The sequence below is a fragment of the Trachemys scripta genome, chromosome 9 (genome assembly GCF_013100865.1).
Source record: "Trachemys scripta elegans isolate TJP31775 chromosome 9, CAS_Tse_1.0, whole genome shotgun sequence".
Taxonomy (NCBI): Eukaryota; Metazoa; Chordata; order Testudines; family Emydidae; genus Trachemys; species Trachemys scripta.
The window spans coordinates 56,897,055-56,922,204 of record NC_048306.1 but is presented as its reverse complement, the minus strand read 5'-3'; the positions used below and the strand labels follow the sequence as shown (position 1 = coordinate 56,922,204).

General features: G+C 41.7%; 1 protein-coding gene across 4 annotated transcripts in view; it reads right to left on the bottom strand.

Annotated features, from left to right (window-relative positions):
- Positions 1-25,150, bottom strand: part of UGGT1 (UDP-glucose glycoprotein glucosyltransferase 1) — a 93,878-nt gene that overhangs the window by 25,555 nt on the left and 43,173 nt on the right. For 3 of the 4 annotated variants that reach the window (XM_034781979.1, XM_034781977.1, XM_034781980.1), the window contains exons 20-30: positions 24,657-24,755; positions 21,332-21,355; positions 20,687-20,781; positions 18,627-18,833; positions 17,485-17,616; positions 15,245-15,375; positions 12,429-12,524; positions 10,334-10,436; positions 7,076-7,155; positions 6,011-6,200; positions 2,675-2,833 (exon numbers count right to left, since the gene is read on the bottom strand). In XM_034781979.1, coding sequence (XP_034637870.1) covers positions 2,675-2,833; positions 6,011-6,200; positions 7,076-7,155; positions 10,334-10,436; positions 12,429-12,524; positions 15,245-15,375; positions 17,485-17,616; positions 18,627-18,833; positions 20,687-20,781; positions 21,332-21,355; positions 24,657-24,755 — 1,316 coding nt within the window. The remainder of the gene's footprint in view (positions 1-2,674; positions 2,834-6,010; positions 6,201-7,075; positions 7,156-10,333; positions 10,437-12,428; positions 12,525-15,244; positions 15,376-17,484; positions 17,617-18,626; positions 18,834-20,686; positions 20,782-21,331; positions 21,356-24,656; positions 24,756-25,150) is intronic. The other variant, XM_034781978.1, reaches the window with a different exon arrangement.

The window sequence follows — 25,150 nt, the reverse complement described above, 5'->3', positions numbered from 1 at the left end:
GGGCTTTGTCAAGCCTGACCTTAAAAACCTCTAAGGAAGGAGATTCCACCACCTCCCTAGGTAACCCATTCCAGTGCTTCACCACCCTGCTAGTGAAAAAGTTTTTCCTAATATCTAGCCTAAACCTCCCCCCGTCAACTTGAGACCATTACTCCTTGTTCTGTCATCTGCTACCACTGAGAACAGTCTAGGTCCATCCTCTTTGGAACCCCCTTTCAGGTAGTTGAAAGCAGCTATCAAATCCCCCCTCATTCTTCTCTTTTGCAGACTAAATAATCCCAGTTCCCTCAGTCTCTCCTCCTAAGTCATGTGCTCCAGCCCCCTAATCATTTTTGTTGCCCTCCGCTGGACTCTCCAATTTTTCCACATCCTTCTTGTAGTGTGGGACTCAAAACTGGACACAGTACTCCAGATGAGGCCTCACCAATGCCGAATAGAGGAGAATAATCACGTACCTCGATCTGCTGGCAATGCTCCTACTTATATAGCCCAAAATGCTGTTAGCCTTCTTGGCAACAAGGGCACACTGTTGACTCATATCCAGCTTCTCGTCCACTGTAACCCTTAGGTCCTTTTCTGCAGAACTGCTGCCTAGCCACTCGGTCCCTAGTCTGTAGCAGTGCATGGGATTCTTCTGTCTTAAGTGCAGGACTCTGCACTTGTCCTTGTTGAACCTCATCAGATTTCTTTTGGCCCAATCCTCTAATTTGTCTAGGTCCCTCTGTATCCTATCCCTACCCTCCAGCATATCTACCACTCCTCCCAGTTTAGTGTCATCTGCAAACTTGCTGAGGGTGCAATCCACGCCATCCTTCAGATCATTAATGAAGATATTGAACAAAACTGGCCCCAGGACCGACCCTTGCGGCACTCTGCTTGATTCTGAAGGTGCTTGGAACAGCTGAGATAGTTACTAGTGAGGTCATAGATGCACTAGAAGCATTCATATGTTGAGTTTACCATTTGAAGACCATTATGAACATTATGCTACTTACAGAGCTATGTTGATGGATGTTTTCCAAAAACCAGACAAATGGAGAAAAACTGCCACCGACAAGGGGTGCATTTATACCTGCTATCAAGAGGGCAAATTATCAATCAATGGAATGGCTCTGGGATGATCGAGCACATCGAAAACCACCCTCCCCTATTGGGGATGGATGGGTCTTGGAAGATGGACTTATCACACCAGTGATACGTGAAATACCACACACTCCCAAATCAATCCTTCAGTTAAACAAATGCTTGTGTGTAAAGATCAGATGTTCACCAGCCTGCAAACGTGTGGCCAGCAGCCCGCCATGGCCAGCCAGCAGTGTGGTGCAGAGGAGAATCAGTGTGATAACATGTCTAGCAGTGTTGCCCTAGACAGAGATGACACTGATGATGACTTTGATGAATAAGTTTTCAGTCCTACATGTCAAGGGTAACATCCATAGGATGTCTATTTTTATGTAAGCAATGCATTCCTGTGTTAAAGTATAATTTTTAAACATTTTCTTGCATATATAGCTACACAATTGTTCTAGGTTTGTCCTCTTTGATACATTGTATTCATGGGTATCAGGCAAGAGTTCTTTCTCCCAACTTGACCCATTTCCGATGATATTGTATTACCAAAATGTCCACCAACCGGAGGACCTGGAGCTGGAAGTGGGGGGGGGGGGGGGGGCAGAGAGAGAAACACCCACCCACTCTGCAGAGGGTGACCCCATTGAAATTATGATTCTATAGATTTTTACAGAACAAATGACATCTCTTCCCTTTCTATCACTCACTTGCCCGCAGAATAAGATTTTACTACCTTGAACTCCTAGACTATAAAGGAGTGTCCTATATTTCCTGTTTTTTAAATGGGAGAATAAACTGAGACAAGTGTCAAGAAGGAACTACTTCCACTCCTGGGACCCACTTTAGCAAAGCTATGGAGGTCTGCTGACCTAAGACATTATGAGGGAATCCTGAAAAATGGATGGCTTCAAAGACCTCTCTGGACAAGGCTCAAGTTGGTGTTGAACATAGCCAGGGCAGCATGATTAACTATCAACAAGGTAAATTTCAGATCAGGTCACACTCCCCAGGTAGCCAATGGAAATAATAAAATCAGTGAGCAATCATGTTACTGTATTCTGAACAGAATGTGATGAAGAAGCCATGCTAGGAAGGAATTAAAATGACAGCCTCATGAGTGCGAGGATGCGAGTTGCTATTACAAGGTTATTTTGGAGACAAGGGCCAGCCTACACAAATTACACAACTGATTGGTTTTCCATGGGAAGAGTTTGTTCAAGGTGATGCCAATATTCTTAAGATGGCACACTACTACCTGCAAGAGTCCTCTCAGTAAGCTGGGATATGGAGGGACCAACAGCATCGTGATAACGACAACTGACAGCCCTCTCCAAAAGCAAGACTTCTGCCTTGACGGTGTTAGGAATAAAGTGCTCTGACACATCTCGCCAGCAACCTAATCCAACCATTCTTCCACAACTGAAACCAAACTTGCAAAATCCACTGGGGTGCAAGCAATATTCACATGTGTATTGTCAACATATTAAAAGGCAATCGGTACTTATTAATGATCTTGCCAATAGACTTGCATATATCATGAGCAACATAGAGTATAGAACCTTGAGGAATGTAGTTTGGCGCCTGTATGAAACCAGTTACTTACTAAGTTGGCCATCACAATGGTATCAACAATGACAGGATTGGCTGAAGTTCCCAGTGTGAACTGGAGTCCTCGAGGTGGCTGTCCTGTAGTGATGTCATAGCAGTGTCCTTCCAGAAGCAGATACTCCAATTCATATTCTGCAGCTACTCTATTATCCACCTGCCAAAAAATAAAATAAAATAAAATAAAATAAAAAGAGCCATTGCTGCATTTAGAAATAACTCAAAGTTATTCTGACTACATTTCCTAGTGGCTGGATTATGCTCTAAAATCTTTAACTCATTCTCTTATCATTCAATTTTTGTTTTTAAATAAAAGCACTTTTATTTTGGTTCAGGGGATGGTGTTTTGGGTGGATTATTATTAATTGGTATTAAAGTAATCCCTAAAGACCCCAAAGGAGATCAGGACCCCACTGAGCTGGGCACTGTATTTATACTTAGTATGAGACAGTCCCTACCCTGAACAGCTTACAGACAAAAGAAAGGGTGGCAGAACAGAAGCATTTAGGGCTTGTCTACACTACCGTGCGGGGTCAATCTAAGATACGCAACTTCAGCTATGTGAATAACGTAGCTGAAGACGACGTACTTAGATCTACTTACCGCGGTGTCTTCACTGCGGTAAATCGACAACTGACACTCTCCTGCCCACTCCGCTTGGCGCTCCTCGTTCTGGTGGAGTACCAGAGTCAACAGGAGAGCATTCAGCGGTCAATTTATCGTGTCTATACTAGACGCAATAAATCGACCCCCGCTGGATCGATTGCTGCCCACTGATCCGGTGGGTAGTGTAGACAAGCCCTTAAAAATGGAGAATTTAGGCAAAGAGAGTTCAAGTGACTTGCCTGATGTCACACAGAGAGTCTGTGACAGAGCTGGAAACTGAACCCAGATTTGTTGAGTTCTGTCCAGTCCAAGACCATCCTTCATTCCCAATTAATTTAAAACAAACATTAATAATTTAATCTTTATATACATAGACATATTTTCACAATGCCCACAGTATGCTAAGTGCTGTCTGAAAGAGACTGATGCAATCAGCTGCAAATAATGCAGGACAAATCTGCAGAGCAAAATTACCCACCCAGAGTTCTCAATGCACCTCAATCCTAATCCTCTGCTATCTTGGTCTTGGACCTTCTCCTGAGGAGACTATCAATTGTGAAGAATGTTATGATATTTTGTGAGATGGTCCAACCTCCCTGCTGCTCCAGAATGCTCAGTTTAATTGTTAGCTTCAGTGATCTGCATCTCAGAGATCTCACACACAAAAACACTGCCAGTATTGTTTAATGACTTGGGATGATGATTAGATTAGAAAAGTCTCAGATACATTCAGAATCTTTCCATGTGTTCAGGTACAGAAAAATAAAATACAATTGGTAAAAATAAATTTAGAGGTTTAAAATTTTTAGTATTGTCCCTTTTGTTGCCCATTTATAATTTAATTGTTTAAGACAATAAATTAACAGTGATACAAATACAATTTGCTTTACAATTAGTACAAGATCATTGATGCTAGAGCCAACCTTTGGTCTATGTAATGCATTGTACTGCATCTGGCTCTGGGCTTTACCAGATACATTAGAGGGAGACAAAAATAAAGGTGAATTGGTAATAGGTTATAAAGATTTTCAGTCTGAATGTTATCTAGGTTGGCAGTGGCCAAAAGTTATTACCAACTGTTGGCTTTTGAGTGGCCTATCTGAAGTTAGGGAGGAGGGATAGCTCAGTGGTTTGAGCATTGGCCTACTAAACCCAGGGTTGTGAATTTAATCCTTGAGGGGGCCATTTAGGGATTTGGGGCAAAAAATTGTCTGGGGATTGGGTCCTGCTTTGAGCAGGGGGTTGGACTAGATGATCTCCTGAGGTCCCTTCCAACCCTGATATTCTAATCTAAGTGATTTTGGTGGTCTTGCTCCACTTTGCAGTGGACAGAAGTCCATATCACAAGAGCCACCCTCTCAGTTGGCACTACTGTTGACAATCTCAGCAGACAAAGCCAAGGACTGAATGATTCTGGAGACTGAACTACCCTCTCACCTCTAGAGGTGGTTCCTCCAGGTCAGGGTTGAGGCACATTGGTGGGGAAGCTTGCACTGCCACTGCCCATGCCAAACCTGTTCTGTGGATAAATAGAGGACTTCAGCCTCCAGGGCACTCAATCTGGCATCTTGCACATACACTAGATACACACACAATTATTTTTAAAAATAAAATCTAATTGTTTCTCGTCAATGAGAATGGCTTAATCCAAGGGGGAAAAATGATACTTTCAGACCTACTCAGGCTTATCAGCTTGCGCTCTGAAGCAAGAAAGAGATGTTCACTTTACATCAGTTTGCAATTTCCTAAGCTTAGTGTGGTATACCTCATAGTGCAGGTAATGAGACCCCAACACTAATATCTATGACCTGATTAGCTAATGTCAGTCATTAGACTAGCAAGTCAGAAAGTTGTGACTGCCAACAGTAATTGGTTTATTCACTCCATGCCGTAAAGCTTTTCTAAATGCCAACCAGTGACACTACAGACAGATATACTTCCTTTATTTTACTATCAGCATTCTTGGATTAAACATGGAGTCCTCTTTTGATTTCACTTCTTTCCTTTTTCCCCCCTCCAGATTTTCTGATAGCATATAAAGTTTGAAAGGATCACCATCAAATTGAAAAATCCCCTTTCCATCTGAAAATGGTGGAACTATTATTATGACAACTAATTCCTCAAGTTATTATAAAGTAAAGATAAGAGAACATTTATTTTCCAGGTTTTTTTGTATGTTGTCAGTTTACCTATTTGGTGGTGGTGCATGCTCTACCCTAGTCCCTGAAAGTGGGTATCTACCAGTACCACCAGCAGCAGAACTGAAAATGAACAGGGAGCAAACAGCAGGACAAGTGTGTGTTCAGAGAGAAAGGGGAGGGAGGAGGTGGGGGGGCCTGAACATTGAGGTGATAGTCTCAGGCCTACCCAAAAAATCCATTTAAACAAACAGGGGTTGAAAAATCCTTAAATTTTGAACAAATTATTTTTTAAAAAATTCAAGACACTATATGGAGCATTAACAGAAAAACTCATTAAAAAAAAATTAGGGGGCCACATAATAAGGTTTCTTCTTTTCTAGTTCAGTACTATTTCTATGAAATGCTGTACACATGTGATGCAGTTTTTTCTGTGGAACCTGCAGTAAAAGCCTGGAATGGGTAAATATGGCATTCCCCTCATCTGTCTAGAGCATTGCATTGTTTTGAGCTTCCAAATTCCAAAAATGAGCCCCAGAAAAATCATATACAAGCACATTAAACAAATAGGAAAGGCTGAAGTCTCTTACCTCCTCTAAATAAATGTTATCAAGGTCATATGGAGTTCTGACAGACTCCACCATCCAGCTCTCAGGGGTGTTTAGGTTCAGAGTGAACAGTGGAGTCTGAGGCATATCCAAGAATTTGGCAATTGGACCAGGAGCAAAGTTGTCGTCTGCTGTGAAAGAAATCTCGGGCTCCAAAACGTAGCGATAAAAGCTGAAATTTCAAAAGGAAAATCCTAGAATATTTGGCTGCCATGTTTCATGTCTTTTAACTTTCACTGACAGTCATCTTTCCAAAGGATAGTCTCAGAGCCTCTGAAAGCCCATTACTGGACCTTTGTTCCCTTCTATGTATGGGCTCTTTGCTTAAGAAATCACACTTAACATAGGTCAAATTTCATCTTGACTAATTAAATATTTTACTTGACCAGAAGGATCTAGACTCAAATTAAATTCTGAAGTGTCTTATTGAATAGCTACAATATCTTAATATTGCATTTGAACCACTATAGATAAAGTCACAGCAGGGATTCCAGAGACTAAAGTGGGCAAATATGCTGAGACATACTGACTTTGATAAAGTTTTCATGGGGGAGGGGAAGGGAGAGAGACTCTCATTCTACAGGCTAGTGGTTAGGACAGTGGGATGCGAGAAATCCATGTTCAGGTCCCTGCTCTGCCCAATTCAGAGTGGTCAAAACTCTGCTCTGAATCAGGCAGAGCAGGGAACTGAATCTGGATCTCCCACATCCTGTGTCAGTGCCGTCCCACCAGTTTCTAGACACAGACAGACGCAGATATATACACCCCCTTCCTGAACTGAAAAGCTCGTGTTTCAATCCCAAAGAGGACATTTCAGCACAACTCTGGTTTTGCAAAAACATTCAAAAGGGTTAGTTTTTATTCCATTGTGGAATGAAAACAAATTTTGAAACCTCCGAAGTTGCCATGAAACAGAACTGTTGCCCTCAGGGGCCTTTTCTGACTTCAGAATTGCATGTTTATCTCCTGTAAATGATCCCCACAAATGATCCCCACAAATACTGCTGTTTACACTAGGGTGTTTTCCCCCAACATGGTATTCCTTACCTTTTCAGAGGCATGTCAGAAAGTTTGGACTGGCAGTTCATAAAAACTCTTAGATTCATGTTTATCAGTTGGTTCAAAACCTAAAAATATGAGAGACACATATACCCTAAAATTCCTACTAGAGAGATGAGTACTGTTTTTGCAGATTAAGCCTTAGTGAGCATTTAACAATCTCCCTTCTCGCCCTGACTTCCACAAATTTTATTTGATTGAATTGGTGAAGTTAGTTAGTTACCTGCTGTACCATGATTTTAAATAGGACTTGGGGGATATTCTAAGTAGTAGACAAGATGCGGACAGATTCTCCCTCAAAAATATTGTCTGTGGAACTGAACTTGTATAAAATGATCCAATGAAAAATTATTTGAGAGTGGCCTTACCCGGGGCCGGATTAACTCTCCTGTGGGCTCGGGGCTATTAGATTTTGTGGGGCCCCTGTATACAAGTCTTTTTCCTAATTTAAAACAAAATTATCACAATTATGGCATCAAGGCTATTAACGCTATACTAAACTTGCCTTTTAATTAACATAAAGTCGTTCTGTGGTTACATTTCAGTCTTAAAACATGTAGAATATAGTTAATTCAAAATAGCCTACTTCTTACCTTAGAACAGCTGTTATAGTAGTTTCTTTCTGGGAGGGAGTTTGGGTGCAGGAGGGGGCTCCAGGCTGGGGCAGAGTGTTGGGGTGCAGGTGAGGGCTCTGGGAGGGAGTTTGGTGCAGGAGGGGATTCTGACCTGGGGCAGGGAGTTGGGGTGCAGGAAGGGGTGCGAGGTGCAAGCTCCATCCAGGAGGCGCTTACCACAGATGGCTCCTGGCCAGCGGCGCAGAAGAGCTCAGGCTCCTGGAAGTTGCCAGCTGCTGGCATGTCTCTGTGCGCCCCTGGCGGGAGAGGAAGTGTGTCTCCGTGCACTGCCCGTGCCCGCAAGCACCGCCCCCGCAACTCCTATTGGCTGGCTGCAGGGACGGTGCTGGGGGTGGGAGCAGCGTGCTGAGCTGCCCCTCCTGGCCAGGGGCCACCAAAACATGCCAGCAGCTGGATGCTTCCAGGAGCGGTGTGGGGCCACGGCATGCAGGCAGCCTGTCTGAGCCATGCTGCGCCACTGGACTTTTAGTGGCCCGAAGATCGCGATCAACTGGCTGAAGCTCTAGGATCGACCAGTCGATCATGATCAACGGGTTGGTGACCACTGAACTGTATATAATTATGGATTTATTTTTGCAGGGCCCCCCTTAGCCTGAGGCCTTGGGCTGCAGTCCCTAAACCCCCTGAGTTAATCCGGCCCTGGCCTTACCATGCCTTTTTAATTATTTATTACATAGTATACTGTAATTAGCATTTCACTGACATGCTGAAGTTAGTTATCTGATATAGTCTATCCAAATGAATCTCTCATAAACATATGAGACGCGAGTCTAATTTTACCCATGTCAAAACAGAAAAATACTGTAAAATATGGAGTCGTCTAGGACTGCGTCTATACTAGTCTTCTTCTGGCATAGCTATGTCAGTCAGGGGCGTAAAGAGGGTTAATCCCTGAGTGACATAGCTGTGCCAGCAGAAGACTAGTGTAGACACAGCTATTCAGGCAAAGCTGCACTTTTACCAGTGTAGTTTTTTTTTTTTTGCTCATGGGGGATGGTTTTACTGTACCAATATAAAGCTCATCTTTGCCAGTCCACATTAGGAGCACTTTGTATACCAGTACTGCTACATTAGTAGTGTAGACATAGCCTGAGGCAGGGGTTGGCAACCTCTGGCACGCGTGCCAAAGGCAGCACGCGAGCTGATTTTTAGTGGCACTCTGCTGCCAGCAGAGGTCCTGGCTGCCTGGCCCCGCTCAGCCCGCTGCCAGCCTGGATGGACGGAATCCTGGGCCAGCAGCAGGCTGAGCAGGGCTGGCAGCCGGGACCCTGCCTGGCAGGGGCCAGCGGACGGAACCCCAGACCGGCATCGGGCTTCCGTCCACCAGCCCCTGCCAGCTGGGGTCCCGGCCGCCAGCCCCGCTCAGCCCGCTGTCAGTCTGGGGTTCCATCCGCCGGCCCCTGTAAAGGTAAAATGTATTACTGGCACGCAAAACCTTAAATTACAGTAAATAAATGAAGACTTAGCACACCACTTCTCAAAGGTTGCCGACCCCTGGCCTAAGGTCTGGTCTACACTACAGAGTTTTGCCAGCATTGTTATTCATAGATTCTAGGGCTGGAAGGGACCTCGACAGGACATCGAGTCCAGTCCCCTGCCCTCATGGCAGGACCAAATACTGTTATGTTGCCTAGGTGTGAGTCACACCCTCTAGTTGCCATAGCTATACTGACAAAAACCTCAGTGTAGACGAAACTGTGATGATAGAAGAGTGTCTTTATCAGTTTAGCTAATGTTGTTTGGGCAAGTGGTTTACTATGCTAGCAAAACTCCTATGCTACATCGCCACTAAGGGGCTATGCCAGCATAGGCTCTGTAACATGGACATGCCCTAAGTTTTCGATGTTAGGCTTTCATGTGAAGACTGGTTTTAAAACATTAAAGAAATATCCTAGTGATCTAATTATTACCCCGTGAAGTATTTTATTTTAACAATTCTATGCTTTGTATTTCTAGAGAGCCTTCCAATCCATGAATTCAAAGCACTTTAATTTTGTAAAGCCCAGAGCCCTTCTGAGAAATTGATCATAACTCAAATAAACTAAGCCCCCCACTAGGGTGACCAGATGTCCCAATTTTATAGGGAGTGTCCCGATTTTTGGGTCTTTTTCTTATATAGGCTCCTATTAGCCCTCATCCCCGTCCCGATTTTTCACATTTGCTGTCTGGTCACCCTACCCCGCACTCTCCCAGCCTTTCTTTCCAGTTTAATTAATAATCCCATTACCATGATTTTCAACTCTATTTATTCTATCTTTTCAAACGCAAGATGGGATTTCAAATAAGTAATAATTTTACCAACAAGAGACGTCAAGGAGTATCAAATGCTACATTCCAACATGACTGACAAACGCTCTGCACATCACATAATTGAAGCTTTTCTCATATCAGCAACCTAATCTTGTCTCTCTCATGAGACCCGTAAATTTCTCTAATGCTTTTTTACTGTACTGTAGGCTTCAACCAGGCCATTACACGATTCCTATCCACCATCCATTTAAGAGGAAAGAGAAACAATCCATAACTACAGAACAAACTATATTATAAAAGTTTTAAACTATTTTACTGTCTTTTAACTGCTGATTAATGCATTACAATGCTTTATATATACCATAAGTAATGGAGCAAGTCTTTGAGCATCTCTGGTAGCTGGATCAACAATAGCCACCACATCAAAGTAGGTCTCCCCCTCCTTTGGTCTCAGTTTAACTGCACTAAACAAAAAGAAAAGAGGACAAAATCAAGAATTAAAAAAGCCATTTTAAATTAACAGATTTAGCCGTGTTAGTCTGTATCAGCAAAAACAACGAGGAGTCCTTGTGGCATCTTAGAGACTAACAAATTTATAGTTATGCATGTACTTAAGTACATTCCTGAACTGGGGCCAAAGAGCCTAAGGATCTGTAGGTTGGGTGGTAATGTATTAATTTTGATGGAATAAATTGACCCAAAGAATCAAAAGTGTTAACATGACTGTCATGGTCCAACATTAAACAATTTTAAATAAGGTTTGGGGTTTGGAGACCTGACCCTGCTTAGTCCCATGGCAAATACATCGTTAAAAGTTTTTTAATCTTTTATTAAAGATACAGAAGAGAAGGAAAAACAGTTAATAGTCTACATTTCAAATGCTTTTAAATGAGCCTTTTGTCTTAACAATATCCCTTCTTCCCTTTCCCTCTAGTTGTAGAGTCTTCAGAAGGAAAAGCCTTTGTTTGACCATTTCTTAGATGATACTAAAGATGGTAGTAAGTGTCCCTTTTGGGGGAAAAAGAGAAAAAGTTAGCTAAAATAGGGTGGAGCTGTTGTTTTTGCTGTTGCTATTGAAATCCTGGAATAATGTACCAAGGGTTGTGGTGGATTCTCCATCACTGACAATTTGCAAATAAAGACTGGATGTTTTTCTAAAAAGATCTGCTCTAATAATAATTTTGGGGAAGCTCTCTGGCCTGTGTTACACAGAAGGTCAGATTAGATTATCACAATGGTCCTTTCTGGCCTTAGAATCTATGAAGAAGTCTGATCTCTTTTCCTAGATGACAGAACAAACATACAGGAGATGGAAAGACAGAAAATGCAGACTATCGCTGGTGTTGACTTTCACTTGCAACTGTACTGCTGGAAAAGCACATGGTCTTATTAGCCACTCTGAGGCTGGGCAAACTCGTACCTGCATTGGGCTGTTTAGGGCATTGCTTTAAACTGCCTCTTTGGCCACACAGGTTTACGGAAGTGTTATAAAATATACTACCTTGTGAGGAAGAAAAGGACACCAGGGTGGGTTTGGGGTTTTTTTGAGGGGTGGGGGGTGAAGGGGAGAAAGCAGGAACCAACGTCTCAGAGCTGGTGGAGGTGACAATGTCATCTGGGTACCTTTCTTTGGCCTGGTCTGGTCAGGACATCTCTCCGGATCAGGATGACAAAGGCCCAATGGTGTTATGGTAGATCCCAGGACACAATAGGGGTGGGAGCCATGATGGTAATGCTTGCTCCTCCCAGTCCACCCATCTCCCAGGCAGCAGTTGTCAGAGAAGCTTCTGCTCTTTTTTTTTTTTTTTTTAAATCTTTTCTTTTAAGGGTCCCAAAAGGGAGTGATGAGCAGAATGGCCCAAAGACTCATTATTTTTCTACCAATTAGGTCTAGTCTCGGACATAACAATTTAGGTCTACTGATTTCTGGCTCCACTCTTTTCTTGTTTAAGAAGCATGATCTTAACACAGTCCTTGAGTTATATCCATAAGCCTTTTTGTTTGTACTAATTCAGTCTGTCTCCCTCTTGCACCTTTTCTCTTCAACATTTATTGCTACAGATTGTGACATTTTATGAACTTTTATTCACTTTGTATAACTGAGCTTACAGTTAGGACAAATTTGTAAGCCCAATTATTACAATAGTGACTCAGTAGATAAGCGCACTAGCCATTTGCTCTTGCACTCGAACAATTTCATTAAATGTTTTATTTTATTATGTTTTGTGAAACACAAAACTTCTGAAACATTACTGTGCCCTGAGACTATTCTATTGCTACACCTATGTAGCAACAGAAAAATAAATCTGCAAGGAGGCTACGTGGGATTTGCCATGATGATGATGATAACGACGATTCAAAGTTTAACGAGATACAGAGCTAATATACATCAAAGACAAGGAAGAAGAAATACATAGGTCAACAAATGTACTCTGAATTTAAAATTAGCCCGATACCTGTATCTGTCTTCAAAAAATTGATATTCAATCCTTGCCTCTCCTTTTGGCTGAGCAGACAGAAGAGCATCCACCTTCATTACCAAGTCACTTGCACTGGAAGAGAGAAGGTTTTCAAGTACTCTGAAATATTTATGTATTTCCCCCAGTATTACTGAAGATTATATACAAAATAAGAGGCCCAGGTTCTAATCTCAGATGCATGAACTATATGTTTTACTCCTCTCAAAAACAACCCCTTCATTGTTAACGTATACGTGCAGTAGTGCAATTTTTGAGACAACAGTGTGAAAATAAATGGTGCAAACTTCTGAAATTAAAATCTAACCCAGAGTATAGGAGCTATTATCCTCCTTTCTCCCATCACCCAAAGATCCCATGATTTTTCTGAGGTAACTTTGAAGATTTATCTGAAGATCTAAGCACTCATAAGGCATGATCACCAGTGTACTCTCTCTGGAAAAAATCACTCCATTATATACAACAGGGGTTAATTGTTGAGCAATGCAAATCAGATTGCATTTGTAGTGACTAAATATGCTGCCTCCAGAACTCTTCCTGCTTCTGCCAGACCAGTAAGAGATTAATTGAACCCAGCTCTCTTAACTTTGCAGAGCACTCTTCCTGGGCAGCTCCAGAAGTTTTTTAAAAAAACTACAACTCTCTTTAGAGCACTGAAAAGCAATTTCATGCATCGAGCAAATTTGAATGCAACATGGTGCCAAAGAAATTTACTCTTGACAATTACTTCCCTTTTATTATTCCCTGAATATTTAATCTAGTATTTTAAGTATCATTTACATTTTCCAGATTAAAGAAAAACACCTTTTGTAAGCTCCAATTCTGTGACAACATAATAAATCTGAAGAATGAAACACTAAACAATAAAAATTGGGTTGCATGGTATAGCAGTGCTAGCTAGTGATGCCGTAGTTAAGGATCTGTCAGCTTTCCCCATAATTAACTCCTAGTGTCATGGGTTTATAGCGACAATTGTGCAAGCCTTTCCTAACAAAACTATATACCTGATGAAATCTGCTAAATTCTGGCATGTTTTCTAATCCAGAGCTCAGTCCAAAGCTGGGCCTGCATCTGCTAGAACCTTGGCTCAGCTGTGCCCAAAATTCAGCACAAGTTCAAACCATGTACCTCCTTCCTGTCCCTTCCCTTCCCTCCAGCCCCTTTCCTGGAACAGGCCTTAAGCATTCTCCCTTTCCTTCTACTGGCTATGGGTATAAAGGGATCTATGGCACTGTTAATACTCACTCTGATAGAATTGTGGTGTGCAAGGTCTCAGCACAATAGTGAATGTCTTTACACTTAAAAATCTGTTTGACTATGTTAAAAAATGCACACTGCTGGCTTTTAAAAGGTAGCAAGAGGTCACAGGAAAGCGAGAGTGAGTTTTGCAGGCTGTATAAGCTAAATAAACGGGATACTCAAGAGATCCTACACACTCAAACTGTAAATAGATGGCAGTGTACAGGAATCAATGTCTTTTGGAAACTTGTATATGTTCCTTAGAACTTGAACATGACTAGATTTTTAAAATACATTTTGTGGAACCCATAATAAGGATCTGTGTGTCTCTCCACCCCTTTTTTGCCTCCTCCATTCATTTTTTCCTCCTGTGTCCCACCATGAAATGCTGATAAATTAAGAATGAAGTTTTAAAAGAAGCTTATATACCTATATAGTCACTGTTATTGATACAGAAATGTATTTTGGATCTATAATACTCAAATAAATATTAAAGGCTAATCAGCAAACATAAGCTAAATCCCAATATGTCCACAAAACGTATTCTTTGCGGCATCCTGATAGCATGTTCTCTTTCTCATTTTCTTCCTCCTTCTCTGTTTGTAAGTAAATATTGTAGTGATCCAACATCTGCATATACTAGAAAACCCAAGCACCCAGAGCAGATGGGTTAAAACACTTTCAAATCTAATCTTATATAGCCAAAAAAAAAAAGGGAGGGGGGGGGTTGCCAAGCCCTTAGCATTATGTTGATTTGTGTGTAGAAATGTAAGACATTTCATTCTAAACATAGGCCACGGTAGGGAGTAGCAACCATATTTTTCCCCCCATTTAAAATGTTATTTTTCTCTTAGTACATGGAGGTGTTCTGTAGTCAGGATGAGCTAAAGCAGGGTTTTCACTGTACCTGGCTTGAAAGAGGAGTGAGTGCAGAGAGCACCTCTGTCTTTTCTTTTTCGGGGTGCCACCCTTATTCCTCTTCATATTTTTTCCCATTTTGCATGACTGTTGCTATACTAGCCCCTTTCCCCTAGCCAAGAGACCACAACCTGAACCCCATGACTAACAGAACAATGTTCTGCATCCATGCCATTAAGCTTGCTGTACAGAGGATTATTTTAATGATATAGACCAGTGGTTTTCAACCTTTTTCATATGCAGACCCTTAAAAAATTTTAAATGAAGGCGTATCCCTCTTTGAAAATCTTAGACATAGTCTGCAGACCACAGGGTTCCCCAGACCACAAGTTGAAAACCACTGATACAGACAGCGTGTTTCTTGGTTTTCCAGTCACTTTAATAATTTATTTCTGAAGGCGAGTGTGTGGGCTGCACAAGGCCATCAAAGCTGATTCAACTCAATACAGCAACTTAAAATGTCTTTTCCCCCTTATCCCCTCTAAATATTTTATTATTGGCAAGATGAATACATGCACTTTATACAAATTGAGACAACAGTCTGCTTCCTCTCCCCTCTTCCCATTGCAGAAGGCCGTGTTACTGACTTGAGCCCTGCTTTCAACCAGTCCACTTAGTTCCTGTTCATATTTACTTACAGATCTTCCTCTACTCCCAACTGCTGAATATGGGATTTGATTTTCTGTCCTGATGTCTTTAGTATAATATTCTCTAGGAGGTGGAAATCATCCTGATTGAACAGCTCATTGTCTTCTAATGGGCCAATAATCTACAAAGAAAATGGAGTCAGACTTATTAGGTAAGTGCTGTACTGAAACAAACATCAAAGACATTTTAAAGATACATACTTTGGGCCCAATCCTGCAGGTGCCAAGTGCCCTTGAGTCATATTAATATCAATGGGAGTTGAAGGTACTAATCACCTCTCAAAGGGTGCTCTGCAATGTGGAGGATCAGACCTGTCGCTATGTACAATATATACTTTCTCAGCATCCATTGAGTACTTGGAGACTGAGATGCATCGTATTATGTAGATCAAACTCTTGAGGGTGCAATGGAATTCCAGACCAGAATCCCGCTGCTCAGCAAATACTATCAAATCATATTTCTCAAATGTCAGATATATTAGAGTTGCCAGTGAATTCTCAATGACAGGAATAAAACACGTACAATTTATAACTACATGACAGGGAATGTACAGTAACTCCTCACTTAACGTTGTAGTTGTGTTCCTGAAAAATGCGACTTTATGCAAAACGATGTTAAGCGAATCCAATTTCCCCATAAGAATTAATGTAAATAGCGGGGGGTTAGGTTCCATGGAAATTTTTTTCACCAGACAAAAGACATTATATACATATACAGTATAAGTTTTAAACAATTTTAAACAAACACTTTAATATTGTACACAGCAAGGAATGATTGTGAAGCTTGGTTGAGGTGGTAGAGTAAGAGGACGGGATATTTCCCAGGGAATGCCTTGCTGCTGAATGATGAACTAGCACTCGGCTGAGCCCTCAAGGGTTAATACGCTGTTGTTAATGTAGCCTCACACTCTACAAGGCAGCATGGCCTGAGGCAGGAGGGAGGAAACACAACAGATGCAGGTCAGTAGCTGCAAACACTTCCCTGCAAAAACTGAACATGATGATGAGCCCACGCTATCCAGCTGGAGTGCACCACTCCCTCCTCTTGACAGCACATGCATGACTGCACAGGTGCTGACTTTCCAAAGTGCTGGGGGGTGCGTGCATAAGTGAGAGAGAGAGACTTGCATTGCCCCTTTAAGTACGCTGACTGCGCTTCAAGTACGATGCCCTTTTAAGCAGACCAGACAGGAAGCACCAGCTTCCAGCAAGCTCCCTCCATTCTGTCCCTGAGCCCTGTCCCCCTCCTCCACTTTGTGGAGGGAGGAGGGTAAGGAGTGGGGGGCAGAAGCAGGGGTACATCCTGATATCAGCAACCCTCTCCTTCCCTTCCCCAGCAAGCAGGAAGCTCCCGGGAGCAGCTCCAAGGCAGAGGGCAGGTCAGGAACAGCACAGCAGTGGGGGAAGGTCCATCTGAACTGCTGCTGGGCAACTGCCGAGCCACATACCTTACAGGGAATTCAGGGGAGCTGATGGGGGGGGGCTGCTGGCCCCCCCTTGTTCTAATCCCCTCGAGGAGAGGTTGCTTTTCCAGATAATCCTGCAAACAGTGGACAAAGCAGGCAGCTGCCAAATGACATTAGAAGGGAGCATTGTGCAACTTTAAACGAGCCTGTTCCCTAACAGATCAGCAACGTAACAACGAGACAACATTAAGTGAGGAGTTACTGTAGTTAGCACTGAAAAAAAAACAATGCTCGGTGGCACCTGTTTTGGCTTGTTGTTATAGTTGTTTGAAGTCAGGAGAAATAATAAAGCTAATTACGGTGGACAAACAGGTTTCATTGTTTGGAGTGGAATTTTACAGTGAAATGATTTATTTAAAAAGTTAAATAGTGAAAGGTGCTGGATGTGGAGCTCTGGGCACTGACAGTAGCAACACAACTTTGTCTCACTGCCCAATGAATCTGCCTCAACCTTGAATTGGAATCAGCCTCTCTGGGGTAAGAGGCCCTTGTGCTTCAAGTTGTGCTAGTCACAACTCACATTTTTGTTACTTGGACATTTGTCCAGTTGAAACTGTATTGAGATGTAGCCACTAATTTCACACACAACAAAGAGCCATCAGATGGTAACAACCTTTGGCCACAGTCAACCTGGGCTGGATTTGAACCGGTGACCTAAAGAAGAAAGGTTCTGCATCTCATTCTTAGATCTCCATTGTCACTCAACTCTTCCTTATTTGCTACATATTGAATATGTCTGTCTCTCCCTTTGGGAAGTGACCTTACCCTTCCATTGCTGATCACTGCCCTCTGTCCTTTCTGCAACTTAAGAACATCCCTGCAGTACATGGCATGAGACAGTATAAAATCCACTTTGGGGGATTCAAAGGCCTCTTTAAAAGTATTGACATCCATACCCTGAAAGAAAAAAAGAAAACATATTCTCACTCAAATGAGAACCATAATAGAGACTCTGCATAAATGCCCTGTGATAGATGGACACTACTTGTTAAACTGTCTTATCAAGTTTTTACAAACCTCTTCATAGTTTGCTACACCTAGCCCACAAACCCTTTTTCTCTTTATTCCCTTTCTTCTGTTCGCTGTTTGATCCCTGGATCTTTCTGTCCTTTTCAAACAATCAATCTCACAACTTTTGATGTGAAAACCTTGTTGTCTGCCATTCGTGTTACTTGGAATAGTCATAATGAATTTCTTTATTCTTAATGACTTGGTATCACTTTTTCAAGTTTAATTTGAAAACATTTTCTCCTTTTCCTGTACTTATTAAAGTGACACCATCAAACTGAAACATAGCTAATTTCGAAAAGTGACTCAGCAATAGTTTCAGGTACTACCCTGCCTGGAAGCCCCATTGCTAATTTTTCCAGTTCTAAGAATCACATTTTCTTATTCTTCTAATATTTTCTCTCCCCATTTGTTGTTTGAAGAATTCATATGCACAGAAAATGAAAGCTGAATATGCACAATAGGTTAAAAATGCACAAAGTAATTAAATTCAAAAACAGTGGGCCTGTCATTCCTCAGTCCTTTTTGACCTTATAATAGGAGGGTTTAATTTTAACTGTTGTTTTCTGTCTTGTATGTAATGATCAAAAGCATTTTTGGAACACAATTTTTAAAAAAGAAAATCTAAACAATGTTTTACTAGACTTGCAAGGAAAAAGCTATTTTTTAAAAATCAAGACCCCACTGGGTTTCAAAGCCATAAAAATAAAGTAAATAATCGTCTCTCTCAATTGTGAAACCATGCTGAGTTTGGTGAAATTAATCCATTAAGGACAAGAATTAGAATTTTTGTGTGAACATATTGCATCAAGAGTTACAACCTGCATTTACCCTAAGAAATTCATCAGAAGTGCTAGCAAAGCATCCCACCACCGGTAAAAGTCATCACAAGTACTTACACCAACCGCGAATTCTGTGATGTCAGCTCCTGCCTCCAGTGCCTTTGCTGTCTCTTCTTTAGCCATTTTAGTGATGAAGTTCTTGGCATTGTTTGACGTTTGTGTCTGTAAAGCTGCCCATATGGCCCTGGTGATGACTGTGTTCTCGTTAGTTGGATCTTCACTAGGGTTATTAATCATGCTAATTCGGACATGATTACTGGATTTCTGTGTTTTAATAAAGTGCTAGTTAGAACGCATTTAGAATTCTAGTCTGTTTTTAGATAGGCGGGATAAATCCATTATAATAAAAAGCAAAAGGAAACTGCTCTGTATAGCCTAATGGGAAATATTGATTCCAAATCAGCTAGTCAGCAGCTCAAGGCTAACAGGACTAATGATAATGAATGACTTTAAACTAACTTATTTATTATTTGCATAGCACCAGCATGCTTACAATATTAGAGACAAGTATGAAGCCAAGGTTCCTGCCACAAAGAGCTTACAATCCAAATACAAAACAGATCCCAAAGCACTGTGCAAACCAATTGCCATATATATTGTGTGTCTGCTTTGTACTATTGCCTTGCTTTATACTGAAGTGTAGCCACTGCAGGAATGAAACCTGGCAATACTACATGACTATTTTGGACAAAAACATGAAAAATATATTTTCCTCTCTTAAAGGATAATTTAGGTAGGTAGAATGTAATTACTAAAGCTGAAATTTACCCAGGATAAACAGGAGCTAACACTCTACTTTTACAATAAGCACTACAGGGTATTAATGAGCCCAAGGGGTCAAGACCTTAAAGCTGGCATATCAGGTAGCACTGCCCCTGCACACCTGACACCGTTGTGTGGCACTGGTTCAAATACTGAGAGGGAACAGCACCCCCTATTCAACATCATCATTTCCCACAGTATCTGTTTTCTTTTAGAGAGTAATGATCCGGCTTGAGCAGGACAAGATCTGACAAAATCCCAGCTTTAGGTGGCATGGCTGCAGAAATTCCAGGTACTTGCCAGACACTTGCAACTTATTTAGAAGCCAGAAAAATTAAAATTGCTAAAGAAACAAAATTGGCCATGCTGTTTTATTAAGTGACTCACAACTATGTAATATTAAATACAAAATCTAAGTTAATACAGAAATGGTATTGAGAGAGTAAGTGAACAGTAGTCAAGAAATTAAAAAACACGATTCCCACCACAACTATAACAAACCTCCCCTCCCTGATTCCTGGTTCGTATTGAATTACTATGTAGTCGTAACTAGAACCCTTACTGAGAACGGGCAATGTGTCTGAGTTAGTTAAAATTGTAAGTTTCTTAATATTTATGTTAAAGTGCTCAATTGTCACAATGCAGGAACTTATTTTTTTTCTCACTCTTGAACAAGAAAATTCAGTGACTTGCAGGGCAAGGTGTAAGGCTCAGCTGTTTACTCAGGCTTTTGCCTGAGGAGGGAATTGGAGAGAGACATTAAAGTAGCACTCTGAGCAGAGTTCGTATTTCTCAAGTGTGTTTTTTGTGGAGGGTACAAGTTAATGTCCCAGAGATTGAAAGGGACAAAGAAAAGAGAAAAAAAGAAAGTAATTACACAATACTGATGTTTATTTGAATGTGTAATTAATTTTGTGAGCAGGTACTGCATTGAAATACATCAGAATTATTTTGTCCAAAACACTGGACGAGAAAAATTCCTATGTTACAATCAGTGCAGATGAGAGAGACAAAGCAGAGGTTATGGTACAATGCTCACATGTATGCCCAAGTCAAAACACAGCAGTGTCATTCTAATATTAGGTCTGTCAGCCTGAACTGTGTCCATTATTATTTATATTAGGGTAAGTGCCTACAGGCTCAACTGAGATTGGGTGCCCGATTGTGCTAGGTCCCATACAAAACATATGGTAAGAGAGTGTCTCTACCACCAAAAAGCTCACAATATAGATAGAAAAGACAGAAAGAGGGTAGAAGGGAAATGCTGGAACAGAGAGGGGAAGTGAGTCCCAGTCCAGTGCTCTAGCCACGGAACAACACTGCCTCTCCTTTTAAATTGAAATGCTACCACCTACCTGATGTTTGATAGCATCATATAACAATTGTCTCCCAGAAGGTTTATCAAAATCTCCAACAATCCAAAAAGTAACTGGTCTAACAAAAGAATCATCTGTAGAAGAATAAAAATGCAACACTTGGGGAAAAAAGGCAGCTTCTGAATATTATCACATTGGCATTATACTGGGAAACACACACATGCAGGGGTTTGACAAAAGCAAAGGGCCATAAGGAAAGATGCAGATGAAGTTAAACAGTGATACATGATATATGTATCATGAAAAGTGGTGTTACTATTAGATTAGGATTGATTTTCTTACTTAACAGATTGGAGGGACATGCATCATTATGCTTCTAAACTGAATTATTATTTGACTACTTGGTAAATTTAAAAATTATAAAGGAACCTACGAACCTGCAAGTAACCTATAATTTCTCACTAGGGTACAAACATGCTTTTTTCACCCTTCTTTAAGCGGTAGCTTACAGAATCAGTTTTGTACAAAGAGATATTATAAAGAAATAAAACACATGCATCAGACAGTTTTTTGATTACCTGCAGGTTCTAGTCCAGCATTATACAGATATCAGAAAGTTCCCAAAGAACCTAAACATTTTAAAGTAATAACCCAAGAAAGAGAAAGTGCTAAAGTTTGAGTTACCATAGATCTCCTTGGAGGACATTCCTGGACACGAGTGAAGAGGAAAGAGTGGAAGAAAAGGTAAATGTCATTATTAATTTCTATAACAAACTCCACAAGTAAAAAGGAGCTAGCTGTACAGCATAGCATACGCAGGGATCATGTTACTAAACCGCTAAAATTGAGAGTAAATGAGCAAGCATTGTTTGCCAGCAACACACAAAGACTTGGGTTTTCTTTTGTTTAAATGAGTGAAAAATATTATATCCAACAGTGACCCTACAACAGAATTTGAGAAAGGCACTGGAGCCAAAACTCCTATTTTTGCAAGAAGTGGCATATTATGATCTAGATGTGGCCAGCTATTGCTTTTATGTTTCACGTAGGGTATGTTTACACTGCAGATGTGAGGGTAATTCCCAGCTCAGTTTGACATACATGTGCTAGCTCTGCTCAAGTTAGAGTACTAAAAATAGCAGTGTGAAAATGGAAGGCAGCTCAGGCTCACCGCCTGAGTATGCATCCAGGAGGTCAGGTGGGATTGTACTCAAGTGGCTAGCCTGAGCCGCTACCCATGCCCCCCCACTGCTATGCTGATGTTTGTAACATGCTAACTCAAGCAGAGCTAGCACTTTCATGTCTACCTGAGCTGGGAATCACCCTCGTAGCTGCTGTGCAGATACCCTTAGCACGAGTTCAGTACCACTGCAGAGGGAAGAATACCAACTGGTGAGTCAGCAAAACCTAGGCTTTTCCACTATTTAGAAAAAGAAACATGCCACATTATTCCATGTAATCAGATACTAGCTATCCAGTACCCTGAATAACTTCAGAGGCAGCAAGCCAAAAGCTGTAAATTATGCAGGGGCAGCTCAAAAACAACATGCCTCCATAAGCAGAAGGAGTCCAGTTAGGTGCTGAGATCAGCAGACAACAGGAAAGTGGATACTAGATGAAACTAAACAGATCTAAAGAAATTCTAGCTGTGAAGGGGCAACTGATCCTCCAGCTGGTTAGTAAATATTCATGCTGCCATCCACTTTCCACAGAAATGTCTGCTGTGCTGACCTAGACTGTACACTACAATAGAAAAGATACTTTCAAATGAGAGTTTGGAGATGTATTGTCTATTTTAAGTGCTACAAAGAAAAATAAGGAACAGCTCTAATTGGCTGCACATGAACAAAGGGCTAAGCAGAGGACAGGGAGCAATGGAAACATTTACAGCAGTACAGAAAGGAGGCAATGCCTGGGGACAACGTCAAGAGAAACTCGAAAGAGTCACTTAAAGAACAACATGAGTAGTCCCAAAGATAGGAAGGAAAAAGAAAAAGAAAAAAAATCAAGTACTGGTGAGTCAGGAAGTTTAAATAGCTAAGATGGGAACATATTCATGGCTGATTGAATATGAACTTTTCATGTCAGGGACCATATCTGTTTGTGTGTGTTTGTACATCATGTAGCACAATGAGGTCCTAATCTTGATAGGGGCTTTTGAGTACAACTGTAATATAAGTAATACAATATTTGACCATGCAGTTCATGCACAAAGTGCAAGAATTGCAAGATCAGACCAGATTAATGGTCAGTCTGATTACTGGACAATTATGCAAACTTCTAAAGCTCAGGCAACTATTGTTTAGCTTAGGTCACAAAGCAGAGGGTTCTGATCCCTTATACATTTTTCTCTTAGGCAATGTAACTGCGGATTATGTTTTTTCATAAGGACATCTAATCTTTTCTATATTCATCTAGGCTCTTTGATTCAATAATATCACATGGCAGTGAGATCCATTGGTTAATTGCCCTTCTAATGAGTGGCACGTTTTCACTTGGAATACCATGTTCAGTTCTGGTCAGCACATCTTCAAAATCTGACTTTAGTAGAGATTTGCACTTTGCAGGATTGGGCCTATGTTAGCATAAGTACACCAGAAATACAGTGCTGCTGTAAGAATAGTTTGGTGGTAGGAGACAATCAATCAATCATAGATAAGGCTAAATTTTAGTCACGATATTTTTAGTAAAACTCATGGACAGTAAATAAAAATGCACGGCCTGTGACCTGTCCATGAATTGGTGTGTGTGTGCGCGCGTATGCGCGGGGGGAGGGGCGGGGGGGGACACTGCGGGTGCTGGGGGGGCGGCCTGGGAGCGGGCAGTGGCACATGGCCTGGGACCCCTGCTGGTGTGGGGGTGACTGGCAGACTCCCTACCTGGCTCCACGTCTCCCCAGAAGCGGCGACATCAACCTCCCTCAGCTCCTGGGTGAAGGCATGGCCAGACAGCTCTGCACACTGCCTCTGCCTGCAGGCACCTCCCCTGTAACTCCCATTGGCCATGGTTCCCGGCCAATGGGAGCTGTGGACCGGCACTCGGGGCAGAGGCAGCATGCAGAGCTGCCTGGCCATGCCTCCATCTAGGAGCTGAGGGAGGGGGATGTCGCCACTTCTGGGGAGCCCCCCGAGGTAAGCGCCACCCAAAGCCCTCACCCCATCCTGTGCCCCAACCTCCTCCCCCCTCCCACATCCAAAGTCCTGATGCTGCAGGGGGGGAAGGGGAGGAGAAGGTGTGGTGGCCCAAGACTGCCCCAGCAGCAGCTGGTGTGTCTGGCCAAGGGGCTGCCTGAACTGCTCAGGTGGCCCCCGGGCCAGGTGCACCAGCCACTGCAGAAGTCACAGAGGTCACAAAGTCACTGAATCCGTGACTTCCGTGACAAACTTGCAGCCTTAATCATAGAAGGTTACAGGTAGTTCCAGAGGGACAGGAGAGGAAGACCCTGGGAAAAAGGAGGACAAGTAGTTCTATATATTTGAGAAGGATGTTAGTGACTGATTCTCTTTGCCAAAGAGCTCAGTTACTACAGTGGCAAGGTCATACAAGAACCTAGAGAAACTAATGGACTCTAATAGAATCCACCAACTCAGTGCCTAATCTTCTCTGAATCTGCTCTCTGCCTTACTACTCCCACTTCATCTTTTATGGTCTCTTGGCTTTGCACCTACTGTGCTGCTACCGATGCCTGACAGTCTCCCATTTCCTGCCAAGCATCAACCTCTTCCTGCCTTCAGACCAGTTCTTACAAAAGGCTTTCCTTTGATGTCCTCCTCACCAGTTTTCTCCTTATTCTTCCTTCCCTGAAAAGATCCTCTCTTCAAATAAGCTTGCTTTTCTGCCCTCAAGTGCTTGCAGTCTGTTTGTAAAGGTCTGACTAAGTAGAATGTGTTATTAAAATTTACATCGTTGTACTGCCCCAGAGGTCCCAATCAGGATCAAGACTTAGTTGTATTAGGAGCTACACAAACACAGAAATTAATTTCAGTTTATATTTTATCATGATTATTACCTTTCTTTGTTAAGTAGGTCATACTATTGGCTACAGCAGCTGTTTTATCTTTGGAATTCAAGACAGTAAATCTAGCATAATCATCCACAAAAAAGTTATCTGCAGGAAAAAGATAAAATATTATAGGTGCAGAAACCGATGATACCATTAGAAGAAATAAATCAATAACATTCACTGATATTTAAGCCACACATTACCCGAATATCTTGACACTGTTTTTGCATTTGATTTCTGCTGTTTATGGCTAATATATCAATGAATGTTACTGTTACAAGGCATACCAAAACCAACATATTCTCACAATGCAAAGTTCAACTGAAATCAGTAGTGCAAGGTCCCATTCAATTCAACTGCATCTCTGTGTAAAGAAATATGTATTTAAAATCCATTGCGTTACTACTCTCCAAACCATTCAAGTAAGATCACACATGTGCATCTGTAACTGTATTATTATTCTACATAGTCTTTCTGCATGGAATATAACTTCTTAATAT